Below are 17,333 nucleotides of genomic sequence, written 5' to 3'. Positions count from 1 at the left end.
CATTGTGGAAAGTATATGAATTTATTTGCATTCTGCAGAGGGAAATAAGTATTTGATCCCCCACCAACCAGTAAGAGATCTGGCCCCTACAGACCAGGTAGATGCTCCAAATCAACTCGTTACCTGCATGACAGACAGCTGTCGGCAATGGTCACCTGTATGAAAGACACCTGTCCACAGACTCAGTGAATCAGTCAGACTCTAACCTCTACAAAATGGCCAAGAGCAAGGAGCTGTCTAAGGATGTCAGGGACAAGATCATACACCTGCACAAGGCTGGAATGGGCTACAAAACCATCAGTAAGACGCTGGGCGAGAAGGAGACAACTGTTGGTGCCATAGTAAGAAAATGGAAGAAGTACAAAATGACTGTCAATCGACAAAGATCTGGGGCTCCACGCAAAATCTCACCTCGTGGGGTATCCTTGATCATGAGGAAGGTTAGAAATCAGCCTACAACTACAAGGGGGGAACTTGTCAATGATCTCAAGGCAGCTGGGACCACTGTCACCACGAAAACCATTGGTAACACATTACGACATAACGGATTGCAATCCTGCAGTGCCCGCAAGGTCCCCCTGCTCCGGAAGGCACATGTGACGGCCCGTCTGAAGTTTGCCAGTGAACACCTGGATGATGCCGAGAGTGATTGGGAGAAGGTGCTGTGGTCAGATGAGACAAAAATTGAGCTCTTTGGCATGAACTCAACTCGCCGTGTTTGGAGGAAGAGAAATGCTGCCTATGACCCAAAGAACACCGTCCCCACTGTCAAGCATGGAGGTGGAAATGTTATGTTTTGGGGGTGTTTCTCTGCTAAGGGCACAGGACTACTTCACCGCATCAATGGGAGAATGGATGGGGCCATGTACCGTACAATTCTGAGTGACAACCTCCTTCCCTCCGCCAGGGCCTTAAAAATGGGTCGTGGCTGGGTCTTCCAGCACGACAATGACCCAAAACATACAGCCAAGGCAACAAAGGAGTGGCTCAGGAAGAAGCACATTAGGGTCATGGAGTGGCCTAGCCAGTCACCAGACCTTAATCCCATTGAAAACTTATGGAGGGAGCTGAAGCTGCGAGTTGCCAAGCGACAGCCCAGAACTCTTAATGATTTAGAGATGATCTGCAAAGAGGAGTGGACCAAAATTCCTCCTGACATGTGTGCAAACCTCATCATCAACTACAGAAGACGTCTGACCGCTGTGCTTGCCAACAAGGGTTTTGCCACCAAGTATTAGGTCTTGTTTGCCAGAGGGATCAAATACTTATTTCCCTCTGCAGAATGCAAATAAATTCATATACTTTCCACAATGTGATTTTCCGGATTTAATTTGTGATGTGCTATCTCTCACTGTTACCAATAACCTACCCTTCAATTATGGGCTGCTCATGTCTTTGTCAGTGGGCAAACTTACAAAATCAGCAAGGGATCAAATACTTATTTCCCCCACTGTACCTGGATACTCAATGCTGGGATCCACCCATAACCTGATATTGATCAAGTTCTATGATTGGGTAACCAGATAGTTGGATGGGGGGAGAGCACTAGATGTGGTGTACTTAGGGCAGTAAGAGGATATTCAGACTTAATAGCTATTACTTGGTGGATGGAGCCCTGATTTTGAGAATCCGGATGAGTTGAAGCACAATGGGTTCACTAGCAGATAACTATGATAATGATGCCTGTCGTCTGCAACTTTCCTAAAAGTAGGATGGAAAACCCCTGTGGAAAATGGCAGAATGAAATAACAAAACGAAATGATAGAAAAAGGACAAACAGAACAGAATAAAAAATGAAATGAACATTTTCTGTGCGCATCCCTACTGATAAGCAGACTCATCCGAGGGCCTCAGTAAACAGAATTGAAACTATACCATTATCTCATGTTAGAAACAGTCTTGCTATAAAAGTGTTGTTAGTTGTGTCGGTTTTATTGACTGTATATGAATGTTATCACAGCTTTCATTAGCTTGAAAGCTGGCAACCAAAGCTGTTTATTTAAAAGGAAATATTATTTGGGGTGTGTTAGTTTCCTTCTGTGCTAATATTTTGCTTATGGTCTATTTTTATGCTCGCAGATGACCCCAGCAGGCAAAACATGGCGGAAAAGATTATCTATGGGGTGGAGAACAGCAGCACATTTCTGGAGTGTAGTCCAAAATCCCAGCGAGCTCTGGTCTACTGGCAGTTCCAGAAGCAAAACGAAGAGCGGAAAGATGAGGTGAGTGTCGGCTTCCATCCATGGGAGGCCAGAAGGTATTTATGTAGCCAGTAAGCGGTGACAGAGCCTGGTTTTCCGAAGAGGGAAAGGCTTCATTAATCAGACTGATCTACTCAACCATTTGGGCAAAATCAGCTGATTAATGTAGCAACACATTCACTGTGCAAATTGTTTCAGGAGGTTTATGGTTGGTAGACTTTATTTACCCGTGTGCATGCCTGATGTCAGGATATATATCTTGCAGAGGGCAGAAGGACGTGGGAGCCCCACCTATGTTGCAGGAGTCAGTATATCTGCTGTATGAAATCTGTAACATATAAAGCCCCTAAGGCTAAATGACGAATAAATCTTCTAGAAAAGCAAAGGATTGGCTTTCTAAAGCGTCTACTGTGACAGATATACTGATTCCTGATGCAGGCATCGACTCTTTATCAGGAGCGTAGCCAGACCTCGAAGTGGTGAATCTCTTCATAAAGGTGGTTATCAAGGGGCCCTTTTACTAAGGTACATAGGTGCCTATGCACATCAAATTGGCACTACCGCCCAGCTACCGTGTTCCCCGGGCGGTAATTCTATTTATGACACACGTCCAAAACATGTGGTAGAAATTTTCTACTGTGTGGCACCGGCAGTGTACGCGCGTTGATGATTACGCCCGGTTAATGTGTGAGACTTTACCGCTAAGTCCATGGCTGGTGATAAGGTCTCATGCCGAAAATGGACGTGTGCTGGTGTTAATTTTGCCGCATGTCCATTTTTGGCCACAAAGAAAGGCCTTTTTTGCAGGCGTGCTGAAAAATGGACCTACACGCATCTAAAACATGCGCCTACTCCAGCGCAAGCCATTTTTCTGACGCACCATAGTGAAAGGACCCCTAACTAATTACTTAGCTTACATTAGCACTCTGATATGTTGACCATTCTGATCCTGTCCAGAGGGTGGTGCTATAATATTAATAATAATAATGACTGCTAAAATTTAGATGTCTAGCAAAGCTATGTTTCCTCTAAGCAGCCCTATTTGATTTAACAAAACCTTGATTTGACGGAAAATTGAGAATTATATAGTTCTTTTAATACTCTCCCCCAAAGCCATCACAAGTCTGAAATGCTTTCCTTTTTTTAATTCATATTAAGTAAGAAATAATATTAACATATAACTAGTAAGGTGGGGGTGGGCAACATGTATACACAGACGGCTACATGAGTGTTAGTGTTGTCCCTGGGGGGCTGCGCCATTATGTAATGCTGGAAGCAGAAATGCCCAGAGCTCTATAGACCGTCTGTGATAAAGAAATATGTAAAAAAAAAAAAAAGTAACTAAAAATGATAGAAACAAACTGCTTGAGTGGTTATTCTGAAAATATTTGTAAAATATGGTATTTTAAATCACCAAAATTGATGTTTTCTGTGTACATTCCTAAGGTCTTAGGGTCAAAAAGCAGCAAGGCAGATGGTCCATCAAATCCAATATGGAAGATAAAACAACAAGGCAGACCTTGTAAAAATCACAGTTTTCATTAATAGATTCAAAGCTCCCAGAAATTTAACATAAAATGGCCGACATGGCCATGTTTTGCCAGTATAAAATGGCTGCGCCTTTCACTGCAATCACAGTGTTTTTATGAGAGACTGATCCCAGAATCTAGCTTGCTATGTTTTACCAATTACACCAGCCAGGCTAATTTTGGAATTTTATATCAGCTGGAGGGGCATAATCGAACGAAAACGTCTATCTCCATGGGCGTTTATCTCCGAGAACGGGTCCGTGAAGGGGCGGACCGAACCGTATTTTCGAAAAAAATAGACGTCCATGTTTTATTCGACAATTTGTGAGCTGGGCGTTTTTGCTTTTCAGCGATAATGGAAAATGAAAGCGCCCGGCTCAAAAACAAATAAATCCAAGGCATTTGTTTGTGGGAGGGGCCAGGATTCGTAGTGCACTGGTCCCCCTCACATGCCAGGACACCAACCGGGCACCCTAGGGGGCACTTTTACAAAAACAAAAAAAATGGTAAAAGAGCTCCCAGGTGCATAGCACCCTTCCCTTGTGTGTTGAGCTCCGCAAATCCCCCTCAAAACCCACTGCCCACAAGTCTACACCATTAATATAGCCCTAAGGGGTGAAGGGGGGCACCTACATGTGGGTACAGTGGATTTGGGGGGGTTAGACGACTAAGCATTAAGCAGCACAATTGTAACAGGTAGGGGGGATGGGCCTGGGTCCACCTGCCTGAAGTCCACTGCACCCCCTAACAACTGCTCCAGGGACCTGCATACTGCTGCCAGGGAGGTGGGTATGACATTTGAGGGTGAAAATAAAAAGTTGTGAAACATCATTTTTTTTTGGTGGGAGGGGGTTAGTGACCACTGGGGGAGTCAGGGGAGGTCATCCCCAATTCCCTCTGGTGGTTATCTGGTCATTTAGGGCACCTTTGGGGGCCTTATTTGTAAAAAAAACAGGGTCCAGGAAAAGTGCCCTAAATTCTAGCTACAAACGCATACTTTTTTTCCATTATCGGCGAAAGGCACCCATCTCTGTTCGGGTGATAACCATGCCCCAGTCCCGCCTTCACCACGCCTCCGACATGCCCCCGTCAACTTTGTACGCTTCTGCGATGGAGTGCAGTTGAAAACATCCAAGTTCGGCTTTCGATTATACCGTGTTATTCGTTTTTGTGAGATAAATGTCCATCTCCCGATTTAGGTCGGAACTTGGGCGTTTTTCTCGTTCGATTATAAGCAGGCTGGTGACCCACTGCCCCTGACGCAGCCACTTTATACTGGCGAAACATGGCCATGTCGGCCATTTTATGTTAAATTTCTGGGAGGTTTGAATCTATTAATAAAAACTGTGATTTTTACAAGGTCTGCCTTGTTTTATCTTCCATATGGTCTTGGGGGGGGGGGGGGGCATATAAAATTCAATGGAAGGCCAAAGGTTGACCACCCCTGTATTTAGGTAATATTCAATTTTTAACATTACCTTAATAAGTATCAATTATGTCTTACTTAATATGAATTTTTACTATTTCCCAGATGTTGTGCCTTGTTATGATTATGAGTGTCTGCTGTACAAAATTGCTTGCCAGGTTGATCAGTGGAAACTTTTACATGTAGGCTGAAAATGCAGCACACAAGCCATCAGTCCGTAGAGGGAACATTGTTTATAGTCACTTCAGCCCCACATGGGTGAGCGTTAGATTGCGCCCTTTACATGCCCTGAAGTACAAGTTTGTTTTTATATTACTTTAAACACAGAACAAGCCTTCATAAAGAATTTAAAAGATGCTGAGATTGGGGTGGGGGCAGTACAGCACCACAGGTGTGCAACCTTTACAGCACTTTTTACCAGGCCTTAGCATCTCTGATCGCTTTATGGGATTGTAAACAGCCATCCACACTGCAGCTCCGTGCAGAGAGTGGACACATTCCAGGCTAGTCCTACAGTTCGACTCTGCCCAGAGAGGGACAAATGAAAGTACTGGCAAACCAGCTACTTAAATTACAATGTTATATTTTGAAGTCCCTCGGGCACTGAGCAGATTAGTGAAAAAGACCTCTCGGTGTCTTCTAACACACTGAAGTTATATTGTTCTTAAGAGCACGACCTTTAGTCTAGGCAGCGCAGACAGACTAATTCCCCTGAAGCTCAACATACTTTTTAAAAAATTGTTTGGCAAAATAAGAGAAAAGAAAAACAATTTACTACCTGTGCTAGAAAGGTGAGAGAGGAAAACTTATCGCAGGAGCTTGCAAGACACTGAGGACTAGGAACAGGTTGTCACTTGAAATGGATGTCGTCTGCCGATGAGACCATGCAGTGTGATCTCTGCTACCTTTATTAAATAGGTCATTTCCAGAGCTTTGACATAGAGGCTCTTTTGTAAAACTACCACAAAATGAGCCCCAAATTTTTTCCGAGTAAAATTTGAATACCTTCAGGGTTTTCTGAAACTTAACCACAAAAGGGTCCGATTCACTGAACTTTCTTCTCATAGCCACAGAATGGGAGAGGAACCTTAAAACTCCCACACAAGCACAAAATACAACCGTCCCCACCAAGGACGTGATTTATTGTTTGTCATGTAGAAATGAATGTTGTTAAGAGTACGCGCTACTTAAGAACCTGATTGACATAAGTGTCCACAGAATGGTAGAGGAACCTTAATAAAAGTTCCATAAAGTTGCCCAAACTCTCCCACACAAAGTTACACCTGCTCTGAAGAAGGTGTAAGTGGTATGGCTGTGTGCATGTGCACGTGTGTGTGTGCATGCTCACATATTTTACAAAAAGGCACATATATATTGCAACTCTTGCCATATCACCCAGGCTACATTCCCAGAAGTACCTACTCACAACACGTTTATAAATTTGTGCCATCTTAGTGCGTGTACTGTCTATTGAGATACAGAATTTTAGAAGATTAAGTTTCTGTGGGGCCGATACTCAGCCTACCGGAGGTAGATGGGCTACCTCCAACGGTCAGCACTGAGCTCAGATATTCAATGCCAGGCCATTTCCAGTGACCGACATTGTATTTGGCCAGTTTAAACATAAATGGCTAACACTGAATATTGACTTGGCCATTTAAGTCTCACAGAATATCCTCTCCCAGCCTGCTCAACATGGTTTAACCAGGTAGAAGCCTCTCCTGCCCAGGTAAACTCTTTTCAATATCTGGCCCAGTATGTTTTGTTAATATCTCAACATAATGGCTAAGTGTGAGTCCTATAGAACTCTGTGTGTTTTGACAGATCTGAAGCTACTTTCTTCCACATACAGCCTTTGAACATAAATCAAATATGTCATGGATAAAGAGTACTATTTTAATCCCACAGACACTGGAAAAGGTGGTTTGCTCATGATTATTCACGCACATAACTTCACAGGGAGGATTGTGTTTCAGTAGAAGACCTCTAGATAGAACATGGGTTTGGTATAATCATTGAAACGTCTCTCTTTTTTTCACTGCAGATAAAAGTGGGTGACCGTTTGATCAAGACTGAACAAGGCCTTCTTCTTCGCAGTCTGCATAGAAAAGATTCAGGGATTTATTATTGTCATGCCGTAGAGCACGGTTTCATGCAAACTCTACTGAAAGTAACCTTGGAAGTTATTGACACCGAGCACCTGGAAGAGCTTCTTCACAAAGAGGAGGTTGGGGAGAACTCCAAGGTCAAAGAGCCTTCCAATGCAATGACACCTAATCAGAAGGTCTGGTATAGAGACTTCATGCAGCTGATAAACCACCCCAACCTCAACACGATGGATGAATTCTGTGAGCAGGTTTGGAAAAGGGACCGCAAGCAACGCCGGCAGAAACCTGCCAATGCCCAGGGCAATTCTAATAAATGGAAGCACCTACAAGAAAATAAGAAAGGTAGGAACAGGAGGACCCATGAATTTGAGAGGGCACCAAGAAGTGTCTGATCTGCATTACCTCTACAGACCTCAGACAAGTAGAAACTTGTATAGACAATTAACTGGAAAAATAATGCAATATTCATTAACTTTTTTCTTGGCATTATGTGGATGTTTACAAATGTGGGAAAGCTCAAAAATTACCAATGGGGTTCAAACAAAGAAACTTTTCCAACAGGGGAAAATAAAATCAGAGGATAACAAATTGACCTTGATTTGGCCTCGCAATCCAACTTGATCTGGAAAGATGTGGTCAAATAGGACCATTGTTTTCATCTTGGGCAAAAGAAGAAAGGATGCTTTCCTCCTCGTCTTTCAACACCACTTTTTCTTGAACAAAAACTACATGTGTTTGCAAAACTGATGAATTCCGTAGCACATGGTTGGATACATGAATATACAGTATTTTGTATAGCGAACTCTGTTTATAAGTGCTGGAGGGGTGGAACGGTCTGTGGAAATACAGCAAAGAAAGAGACGATAAGGACGTCCACTGTAGAGTACGTGGGCCAACTACTGATCTCCTTTCCCCGCTTCCATCTAAAGATGTATTTTGTTAAAATCTAATTTAAATGTACCATGATAAATATGCAGTAAAAATTAGCTCTTTTCTTTTCCAAGCATATTGTAGCATAGGTCGGGCTTCATTAATATTGATTTCCTTTTTTTTTTTAACTATTGACTAATATCTGCAATCACATACTGGTTTCTTTCATTTGGTCATTGGTTGCGGTCACGCAACGGATGTACTTTCAGTGGTGCAACACAGGAAGAGTTTGCAAGGAATTGTTGTGAAAAGTGCACATTTCTTAATATTTGAAAGATATGTTATAGGAACCAATGCGAGGTATGCTAGAGGAAGCCGCAGAGGAAAATGCTCTTTTCATGTCTGTTTTTACCTATTTCTATGACCAACTTTTCCTGGTCTTTATCAAGCAATCCTACGGAGTTAGTCAATGATCTTTCTCTCTCTCTTTTTTTTTTTTTTGTTTGTTTAATTTCAATATGACTTTTTCTGGTACAGATTAATTTAAACCCTAAAGTGGATGGTTTAAAAGTTATATTTTCTCTGTATGTCGTTATGCAATTCAATACTGCAATGGAGCATGTCAAGTTTTTACAGTAGGAAAATCCTCAGAGATGAGCATGACTTGGGGGTAAAGATACATTGCCAGTATGTGTCCGTTTGGGGGCCTGATTGAGAATGTTAAAAAGGCACCTGTTTTTATAAAGGCAATGTCGTCCTTGTGCCCTTAAATGTCATTGAGTGAAGTGGGCCAGTCATATGGCTTAAGGACTCACCTTTTTTTTTCTTCCATTCATTAAGAAAAACAGTGCTTTATAATTTAATGATGCTGTTGGGGGTTTTCATCTGGCTCCATATTCCCTGCATGGGTTTTTTTCAGCTTTGATTCTGCTCCGTTGCATGTTCAAAATAGCAAGACCTCCGCTCCATAGGCTAAAACGAAGGCTGGATCAACCTAACCCAACAACACTGATGAGTATATAGGGATGGGCTGTCATTGCATATCATTAACAAACAAAAGTGAACAGAAAAAAAATTGACATTTATTTTTCATGTGCCAATCATATTTACAAAAATAGTGCACACTTTTTCCAAAAGATTGTGCCTGCTTTATAAATGCACGTGTGAATCACTGCTTCTGTAATTACAACATAGCCAAGAGAATCAGAATAATGTCACATGCATGTGCCTGCATGTATAAATTGAACATTCCCATAAAACATGGGAAATGACATGAAAGAAAAATGTTCTGGCTGTCCATCCCTAATAATCAGTCTGTATAGGTGCTGGGTTAATATTTAAATACACTTGTCCATAAACAAAGCTAACTATATGAAAATACGGTTTGAAAGTTTAGGCTGGGCTGAAATTTGGTCATGAATGATCATGTGGGAAGAAAAAGCAATATTTCCCCAACTCAGTGACAGGACCTTGTGAAGTCCTGGTTTCAGTTTAGATGAAGTATGAAGGTTTTAAGGCTCAAGAAAACACGTTTCCCTTTAAAAATCACAGGTCATATATATACTTTTCTGGCAGTAAAGTTGTGTATTCTATGTTAAATGTGAGTTTAAAATGGGTTCCACAAGAAAGTCTCCTGCTTCCTGCCAGTTGTGTTCAAAAAGTGTCTTTTCAATAGTTTACCATCAATAAAGAGTTTTGGAACAGGATATAGGGGATCTTTTACTAAAGCTTAGCTTGAGTTATCTACAGCGGGGCCCATTTTATTCCTATGGGCCCTGTTGTGGATAACACGAGCTAAGCTTTAGTAAAAGTTTGTGTTAAGCAGGCTGGCATTTTGGCTTGTGAGATTTCTCTGTCAGTTTTGATGAGATATATATCTGTGTGCTGAAGACAGGCCGTCAGTGAAATGTCATTTTTTTTCTCTTCCCCATGGCAACCTGTTCTTGGGAGGAGAGAGAAAAAAGAGTCCTGTCAGGAGAGTAGGCCTCAGATACCAGAGGAGTGGAAATGCATAGAAGTGTTTGTTGTAGTTTTCCTGGAGGAAAGGGATGGAAATCCCTTTTACCTCAGATGGAGGTTCCAAGCATCATCCATAGGGAGCCAAAAAAAAAGTGCTATTACTACTATAAATCACTTCTATAGTGCTACCAGTCGTAAGCAGCGCTTTACAATTGAACATGAAGAAGACAGTTATAAATGGCACTCAGATTTGGGTGTAGGTTGTAGAACAAGTGCCGAGATCTGAGGATTTATACTAGCTGAACCCTGGTGTAAATCGTGCACCTAAATTAGGTGCGAATCCCTTGAATTTGAGAAATCTTAGAAACATCCCTGACCCACCCATTCCACTCCCATGGGTCATGCTCCCTCTTCGAATTCGCATGGAAAGATTTACACCCACATCTTTACAGAACAGCAACTACAAAGATGCACGTGCAAATTCCAATTATTAATTGATTTAGTGCCCAATTATCTGGCTAATTGGCTCGTTAAGCAATTAAATCATATGCATAATCTGGGCACGTGCCCAAAATTTAAGCATGCCATTTTAAGTGCTATATATAGAATTAGGGTGATAATTGACCAACAGCGATAGCCCTGTGGGCTCCTGCCAGCTCAGGTCCTGAACCCCGGGACACTCCTGAGGGGGCATTACATATGTGTAAGGTATGTGCAGGGCAAGAGAGATGAATTTTGGTTGCTGTGAGGCAGAAATATTTTTTATACTAATTAGCATTTCTTAACTAGCTCAAAATAAAAATGTTGGAACCAGAATGCAGGTCTTGCATCTTAAATTAGTTTGGAAGGATTGCTATGTGGGCGTCAGAGGGTTTCTTGAGCTCTTCCAACACAAGGGATTGTACTTGTTAGGCTTTGCTGTTCTGTAGGACATGTGACCTAAGGGCTTTATTTATAACCCCCCCCCCCCCCCCCCTAAATATACAGCCTGTGAAAGTCATTGTCTATGAAAATACTGGGTGTCACAGGATTTTTATGCTCTGATATTCAGGGCTGATATCAAAATACGGGCCAGACTGAAAATCTGGGTTTAACTTGGCTGCCGCCTACTTATCAGGATAATGACGATATTTGGACTGGTACCCAGGCAGGAGCCGGATAAAGTTTGGGAAGCCTTTGATCTGGGCAGTTACCTGGTTAATGGACTAAATACTGCTATTATGCAGGTAAATGTCAGTTCTGCTCTGGCTCCATTCCCGGTCTGGTCTGGCAGTGCCTGGATAGTGCTAAGGCAGATTTTCAGCACCATTATCCAGTTCAGCAGCACTTTTCCAGGTCATAACCATTCCTACTCTGTCCCTCTGAATATCGACCCCTAAGTATTTTTTTCTCAGGAACACAGAACTTAAACTGGTAACCTGTTAACGCCTCACGTCTCCATCCTCAAACATCGTGAGGTTTGGGGGGAGTTAATGCTGGGGGTGGGGGGTTAACACTCCTTTCTTGATCTGAAAATGGTTTTGCAGCTTTAGGGGAACTCAGTTCAAGTCACAGGAACATGTAAATATTATTTTGAAATGACTGTTACATGCTTAGGAATGTGTATTTGGTTCTGGAAATTTTATATGCACAAAGAATGTACACTAAATCAACTGTATATGCATAAAACCATAGGATTAATGTACATAAAGTCAATTTATGTACATTAAAATGTTTTTACATACTTTAATCACATTTTGCATGTATTAAATTTGCTGAGGTTTATGAAAAATCAGTGTAATATAAGGGACTTTTAAGTAAATATTGTAAATGAATAAATCAAATTTAGTTCTGAAAAACGATCAGTGAAAATATGATCTGAGAATGAATCAATCATTTTTTTTTCAATGCACTTTTCCTACACAATAGACAGTTCCATGGCATCACTGGATCAATCATGCAATGCCCCCCTTTTAACAGGAGCAGAGGCCTGACCGTGTTTCAGATCACCTCACCTCCACCACCAGTTCCTGGTAGATCAGTGACTTGTCACAGAGGCTCCCTTCATCTTTCTTGGCTGTCGGCTGCTGCTTCCAGCACTGCAGCTCCTAATATGAAGGTCTCAGCTCGGGGAAAAAGCATAGCTTTACCCTCTAATTCACTACACTGAAAGTGCTTGGAATCCACGTTACATGAACCGAGAATCACTAGCAGAAGATCTCACAAGTGGAACTTAAATGTGAATTCTACCAAATTCCACATCCATCTCTCTCATTTCCGTTGTAATAGGTGACCCCTCTAGGTGAGAGGCAAATGTACCTCACAGGCTTAGAATTACGCACCAAAGGTAGTGCTTTTTTTTTTTAATAATGTGTTAGTATCTCTGCATTCAGGGCTGGTGCAACAGTGTTGAATCTTCAGCCTTAGGCCCCCCCTTTCCCCAGATTAAATCTCAGGCCTCTAGCAAGTCTTTCTCCCTCCCCCCCCCCCCCCAAAGATTTTGATAATTAAACTGAACCATCATGACCATCCCATAACAATCCTATAAAAACACATAATTTGACATCATACCAATGGTTCTTTCCAAGTGTCATTTACCAAGGTCAATACACTATTTGAAAATTTGCCTGCAAGAAAGGGGGGGGGGGGTCAAAGTACTGCTGATGGTTCTTCGAGGTTGTGTGATAGGATCCATTGGTTTGCTTTGTCTGTGGCTAGACCTTTGCTTCCCCTCTCCCCCACCCCCAGAAGCTGCTACCTTACGCAACTAGGATGTCTTGCCTGCATCCACTCGCCCGCAACAACGTTGTAATTTTAAAAGTCCATTATTCAACCCGATTACACCAAGTCACTTACTAAACATACATAAAAAGTGAGGGATCCCTTGTTACAGCCTATCTTGCCCTCTTATTTTGACTCGCCTTCTTTTAACCTTTGCTTGGACTACTGCAATGTTCCAGAGGAAAAAAATAGCCTGAGACAATGTTCATCTTGGCAGAGCAGCATTACACACCTTCAAGGTCCAAAGCAAAGTCACTGTGTAGAAATCAAGAGAAAAAATGCATGTGAATGAGCATCCGTTGGTCCTTTTAAGCATTATTTAGCATATATCAGTGGAATGTGTTCAGTTTTGCTACTTAGACATTAGCCGAAAAAGCTGTAAATACTTCTGAGTAGATGAGACAGAGCATGCAGGGCTGCGTTGTGTTGGTACTCCACTGCCTTGAGCTCTCGGTTATGCTACGACTCTATTCTTTGCCCTCTCCTACGGAAAGTGTTTCCATGTCCATCAGCAAACCAAAAAGCCCAATAGCTCCTTTTCCCTACTTATCTGAGGGAACTTGTGGAAATAAAGGTTAGGCTCACTCCTTCTTTATTCAAGAGGAAAAGTAAAAACTGGAGAGGAGATGTAACAAAGACGGCTGGTGTAAATTATTTCTTTTGGCATGTATTCAGTTGTTAAATAAACATTTCTTCCAAATACTTGACTGTGGCCGTTCTTGCTGTTTCTCTTAGAAGGGCTGCATCCAAAGTTGAAGGTTGGGAGGAGGTCAGGGGTCAGTTCCAATACCACAAGGATGGTGTAAACTGTTCCAGCAAAAATATGAGTTTCAAAAGAAAAAAAAAAGGAAACTAGAGTTTTCCCCTTTGTGAATTATTTGCATGTTGTAGTCATAGGTATAAATTTATATGTAGAGTTTTCATTTCAAAAATGTAAGTTGAATTTATAAACTCACATTTAACAAATCAGGAATGTATAACAAGGTTGAATTTCTATTCCAATCTTTAGATGAGATAGACTTAGATTTATATGTTTATTAAAAGATCTGCTATACCACTTAGCTAATAAAATAGAACACAGTAGTTTTACAATCGTATTAAAATTAGAAAAGAATGCTGAAAATATGATAGAAAAGAGTCCTATCGTACCTCTCTCTATCTCTATGATTCTGAGCAGCTGCAGGAAACTCATTCATGCCGAGGTGGAGACGTTTTGCTTCAGCCTCGATTTCCTTGTTCCAGGTGTTTCTTGGACCACTTTTACAACTTTCCAGCCAGCTGGCAGATGACATTGGAGTAACTGTCTTGGTAGCCAAAATACTTCTATTCTGAAGATATGGGCAAGCTCGTGGAGTCAGGGTTGTCTTTTCGTCCACAGTAAGACTGTCTTTTGCATTGAGATGCCAAGAATCATGTGTAATCAAGTTCAAAGAACCTGTATCTTCTAGTGTGGGGATTAAGCATTTTATCTGGAACCCTTCCAGCTTGTCCACATCAGCTTGCAATGTCCATATTTCGAATAATCAGAGGAGGACAGCACGTTTCTGTCATTCAAAATGGAATAACAGACCTAAGCTAAATTTTATTTATTAGGATTTATTTACCACCTTTTTGAAGGAATTCCCTCAAGGTGGTGGTGTACAGTAAGAACAAATCAAACATAAGCAATAAACAATTACAGCAGTAAAAATATTCAAATAACAATACAAAGTATAGCATAGTATACTATTTACAATGTAAACACAATATGTAATAAAACATTTTAATAGAAAGCGTAGGGTATAAGCAAAGATGGAACCTACAGATAGGTGAGTAAGAGGAGTTATTTAATCATCTCTCTGATCTCATGTGCAACTTTCTTTAAATTAGTCCCCTTATTTTCTGTTACATCAGCTATGGTAAGAGTAGATAACACAAGACTATCTGTAGTTCAGGAAGGACATATTTAAGCGGAGCCTTTCAGGCAGTGCATTCCAGAGTGTGGGGGCTACTCCAGAGAAGGTTCGCTTGTGGATATCACATCATGTAATGTCTTTTGGAGAGGGTGTGGTTAGGGTTACCCCTTGTGGGGGGGAGGGGGGGACTTTAGTGTCCATGAAGGTGTATAGAGGGTCATCCTGTTCTTCAAGTACTCAGGGCCATTTCCTTTAAGGGTCTTGAAGATCAGACAGTTTTAAATTTAACCCTCCATTATACTGGTAGGCCAATGAATGGATAATATCAGCACATTGAACCTGTTATACATATACTCAATACCAATTACTGTATACCACGTATAGCAGTGTGAATTTGCATATTATGTTAAATTAATCTATTGATTAGTTTTTAAATTAAGCCATTTCAGCTGCAGCACTGAAAACGACCCCATCTCACTGAATCTTTCCTTTGGGAATTTGCCTTTTCACGTCATGTATCCTTAAGGTGTTGAATGCCTTGACAAATATTTGCACTGCATTTAATGGACTGTTTTATTCTACTACTACTACTTATCACTTCTATAGCGCTACCAGGCATACGCAGCGCTGTACACCAAATATGAAAAGACAGTCCCTGCTCAAAGAGCTCACAATCTAAATAGGACAGGCACACAGACAGAACAACTAAGAGGTAAGGGAATTAAAGAGGTGGGGATAAAAGGGTACAGGGCAAGTGAGTAGTGGTTAGGAGTCAAAAAACAGCGTTAAGAGGTGGGCTTTTAGCCTGGATTTGAAAACGGCTAAAGACGGAGCTAGACGTACAGGCTCGGGAAGTCTATTCCAGGCGTGAGGTGCAGCGAGATAAAAGGAGCGGAGTCTGGAATTAGCAGTAGAGGAGAAGGGAGCAGACAATAGAGATTTATCCACAGAACGGAGTACCCTGTATTCTGCAACTTTTATAACATTTTCTACCATTCCAAAGACATATCAACTAGTCAAACAGTTATAATTCATTGCAATGGCTAGAGCTGATTACATAGTAGACAGTGGCTTAAAAAGGATCAGATTGCCCTGTTTTTCTAGTATTTTTCTAACGCAGAATAAGTAGTGATCTTATAATGGCAGAGACATTTAAAGAGGTCTGTTTATTAAAATACGGTATTTACCAATTGGAGTCCAGAAGAGACAATGGAAGCCACAGTGGATATTGTGCGTTAAGGTAACACCACTCCAAATTTGGTGCTAAATCTAGTATTAATTTTTTTTTTTTTCATGTTGGTGTAGCATATATTCAATTTGTATATTACGTGTAACTGGTAGCATGAAATCCATTTGGCAATACTAAATTAGAGCCAGCTGTGTGGTCCAGAGCTTACTGTTACCTATACAGTCTAAAGCTGAGTTAGTTTTTTAACGATGATTTTTTTTTTCAAATATGAACAATGCTTGTCTAGGTTTTACAGCCACCCTTCCAGTTGGCCATGTCTACGCAGGTTTGTACTGTAGCAAATATTTTTACATCCCCTTAATGAACGCTACTTTTATTATAGCCACAAAATGAAAAGCTTGCTTTGAAGAATTGTGATATATTGTTACAGTCACTCCTTCGTGTCAAAACAGCAGATCCTGCTGGTCCTCTAATGGGTTCAGCAAGTCCGTTTGGAAATAAAAGACCCTCAGAACAAACAGTGTCCTCTTTGTCTCTCTCCCAGTATTCTTGACAATCTTTCCTTTGTTTGTTATCAGATGTGAGAGGATGCAAGACCATGACCCGCTGAGGATTCTCTTGAGCAAATATTTAGAAATACATGTTCATCTTTCTCTCTCTCTCTCTCCCTCCCCTCCTCATTTACTTTTAAAGAAAACTTGGATGATGTTTTAAATAGGGTGCTAGGGATTTTCTAGGATTTAACATGAGAGCACTCAAAGATACCATAAAAATCTTTTTCTTGTGGTCAAGTCTGAAGAAAGGACCTACAGTACGGTGTTCAGATCTCCTAGAACCTTGGTGATTAGTATAGAGGTTTATCATATAAATACATTTTCTATAATAGCATCTGGGAATAACTCTTATGTTGTTCCAATATTCAAGATTCAACAGATCTTGAGACTGACCCAGCATGGTACATCTGACACTATAACAACCTGTACAGGATATAGAAACCTAGGAGAAATCCAATTCTCTCTGTATGATCCAACTGGGAATTTTCTAAGGTAGAGCCCAGGATGTGACAACTGGAAGATTAGGAGATATGTTTGAGATGCTTAAGAGGGAAAGTTATCAATAGGGGCTTCCATTAAGATGTTTATAGTAACATAGTAGATGACGGCTGAAAAAGACCCGCACAGTCCATCCAGTCTGCCCAACAAAATAAACTCATGTGTATACCTTACCTTGATTTGTACCTGTCTTTTTCAGGGCACAGTCCGTATAAGTCTGGTCAGCACCATCCCCTCCTCCCAACCACCAGCCCCGCCTCCCACCACCAGCTCTGGCACAGACCGTATAAGTCTGCCCACCATTATCTTCGCCTCCCCACCACCAACCCCTCTTCCTCCCACCG

The 17,333-nt window shown here is 41.3% G+C and overlaps 1 protein-coding gene across 2 annotated transcripts in view; it reads left to right on the top strand.

Annotated features, from left to right (window-relative positions):
- SEMA3A (semaphorin 3A) overlaps window positions 1-13,515 on the top strand; it is a 321,151-nt gene extending 307,636 nt beyond the window's left edge. For both annotated transcript variants that reach the window (XM_030216059.1, XM_030216058.1), the window contains exons 16-17: window positions 2,080-2,222; window positions 7,201-13,515. In XM_030216059.1, coding sequence (XP_030071919.1) covers window positions 2,080-2,222; window positions 7,201-7,656 — 599 coding nt within the window. In that variant the 3' untranslated portion in view covers window positions 7,657-13,515. The remainder of the gene's footprint in view (window positions 1-2,079; window positions 2,223-7,200) is intronic.
- Window positions 13,516-17,333: the final 3,818 nt, after the last annotated feature.

This window comes from Microcaecilia unicolor, chromosome 10 (assembly GCF_901765095.1).
Source record: "Microcaecilia unicolor chromosome 10, aMicUni1.1, whole genome shotgun sequence".
Taxonomy (NCBI): Eukaryota; Metazoa; Chordata; class Amphibia; order Gymnophiona; family Siphonopidae; genus Microcaecilia; species Microcaecilia unicolor.
This window is presented reverse-complemented; position numbering and strand designations above follow the sequence as displayed.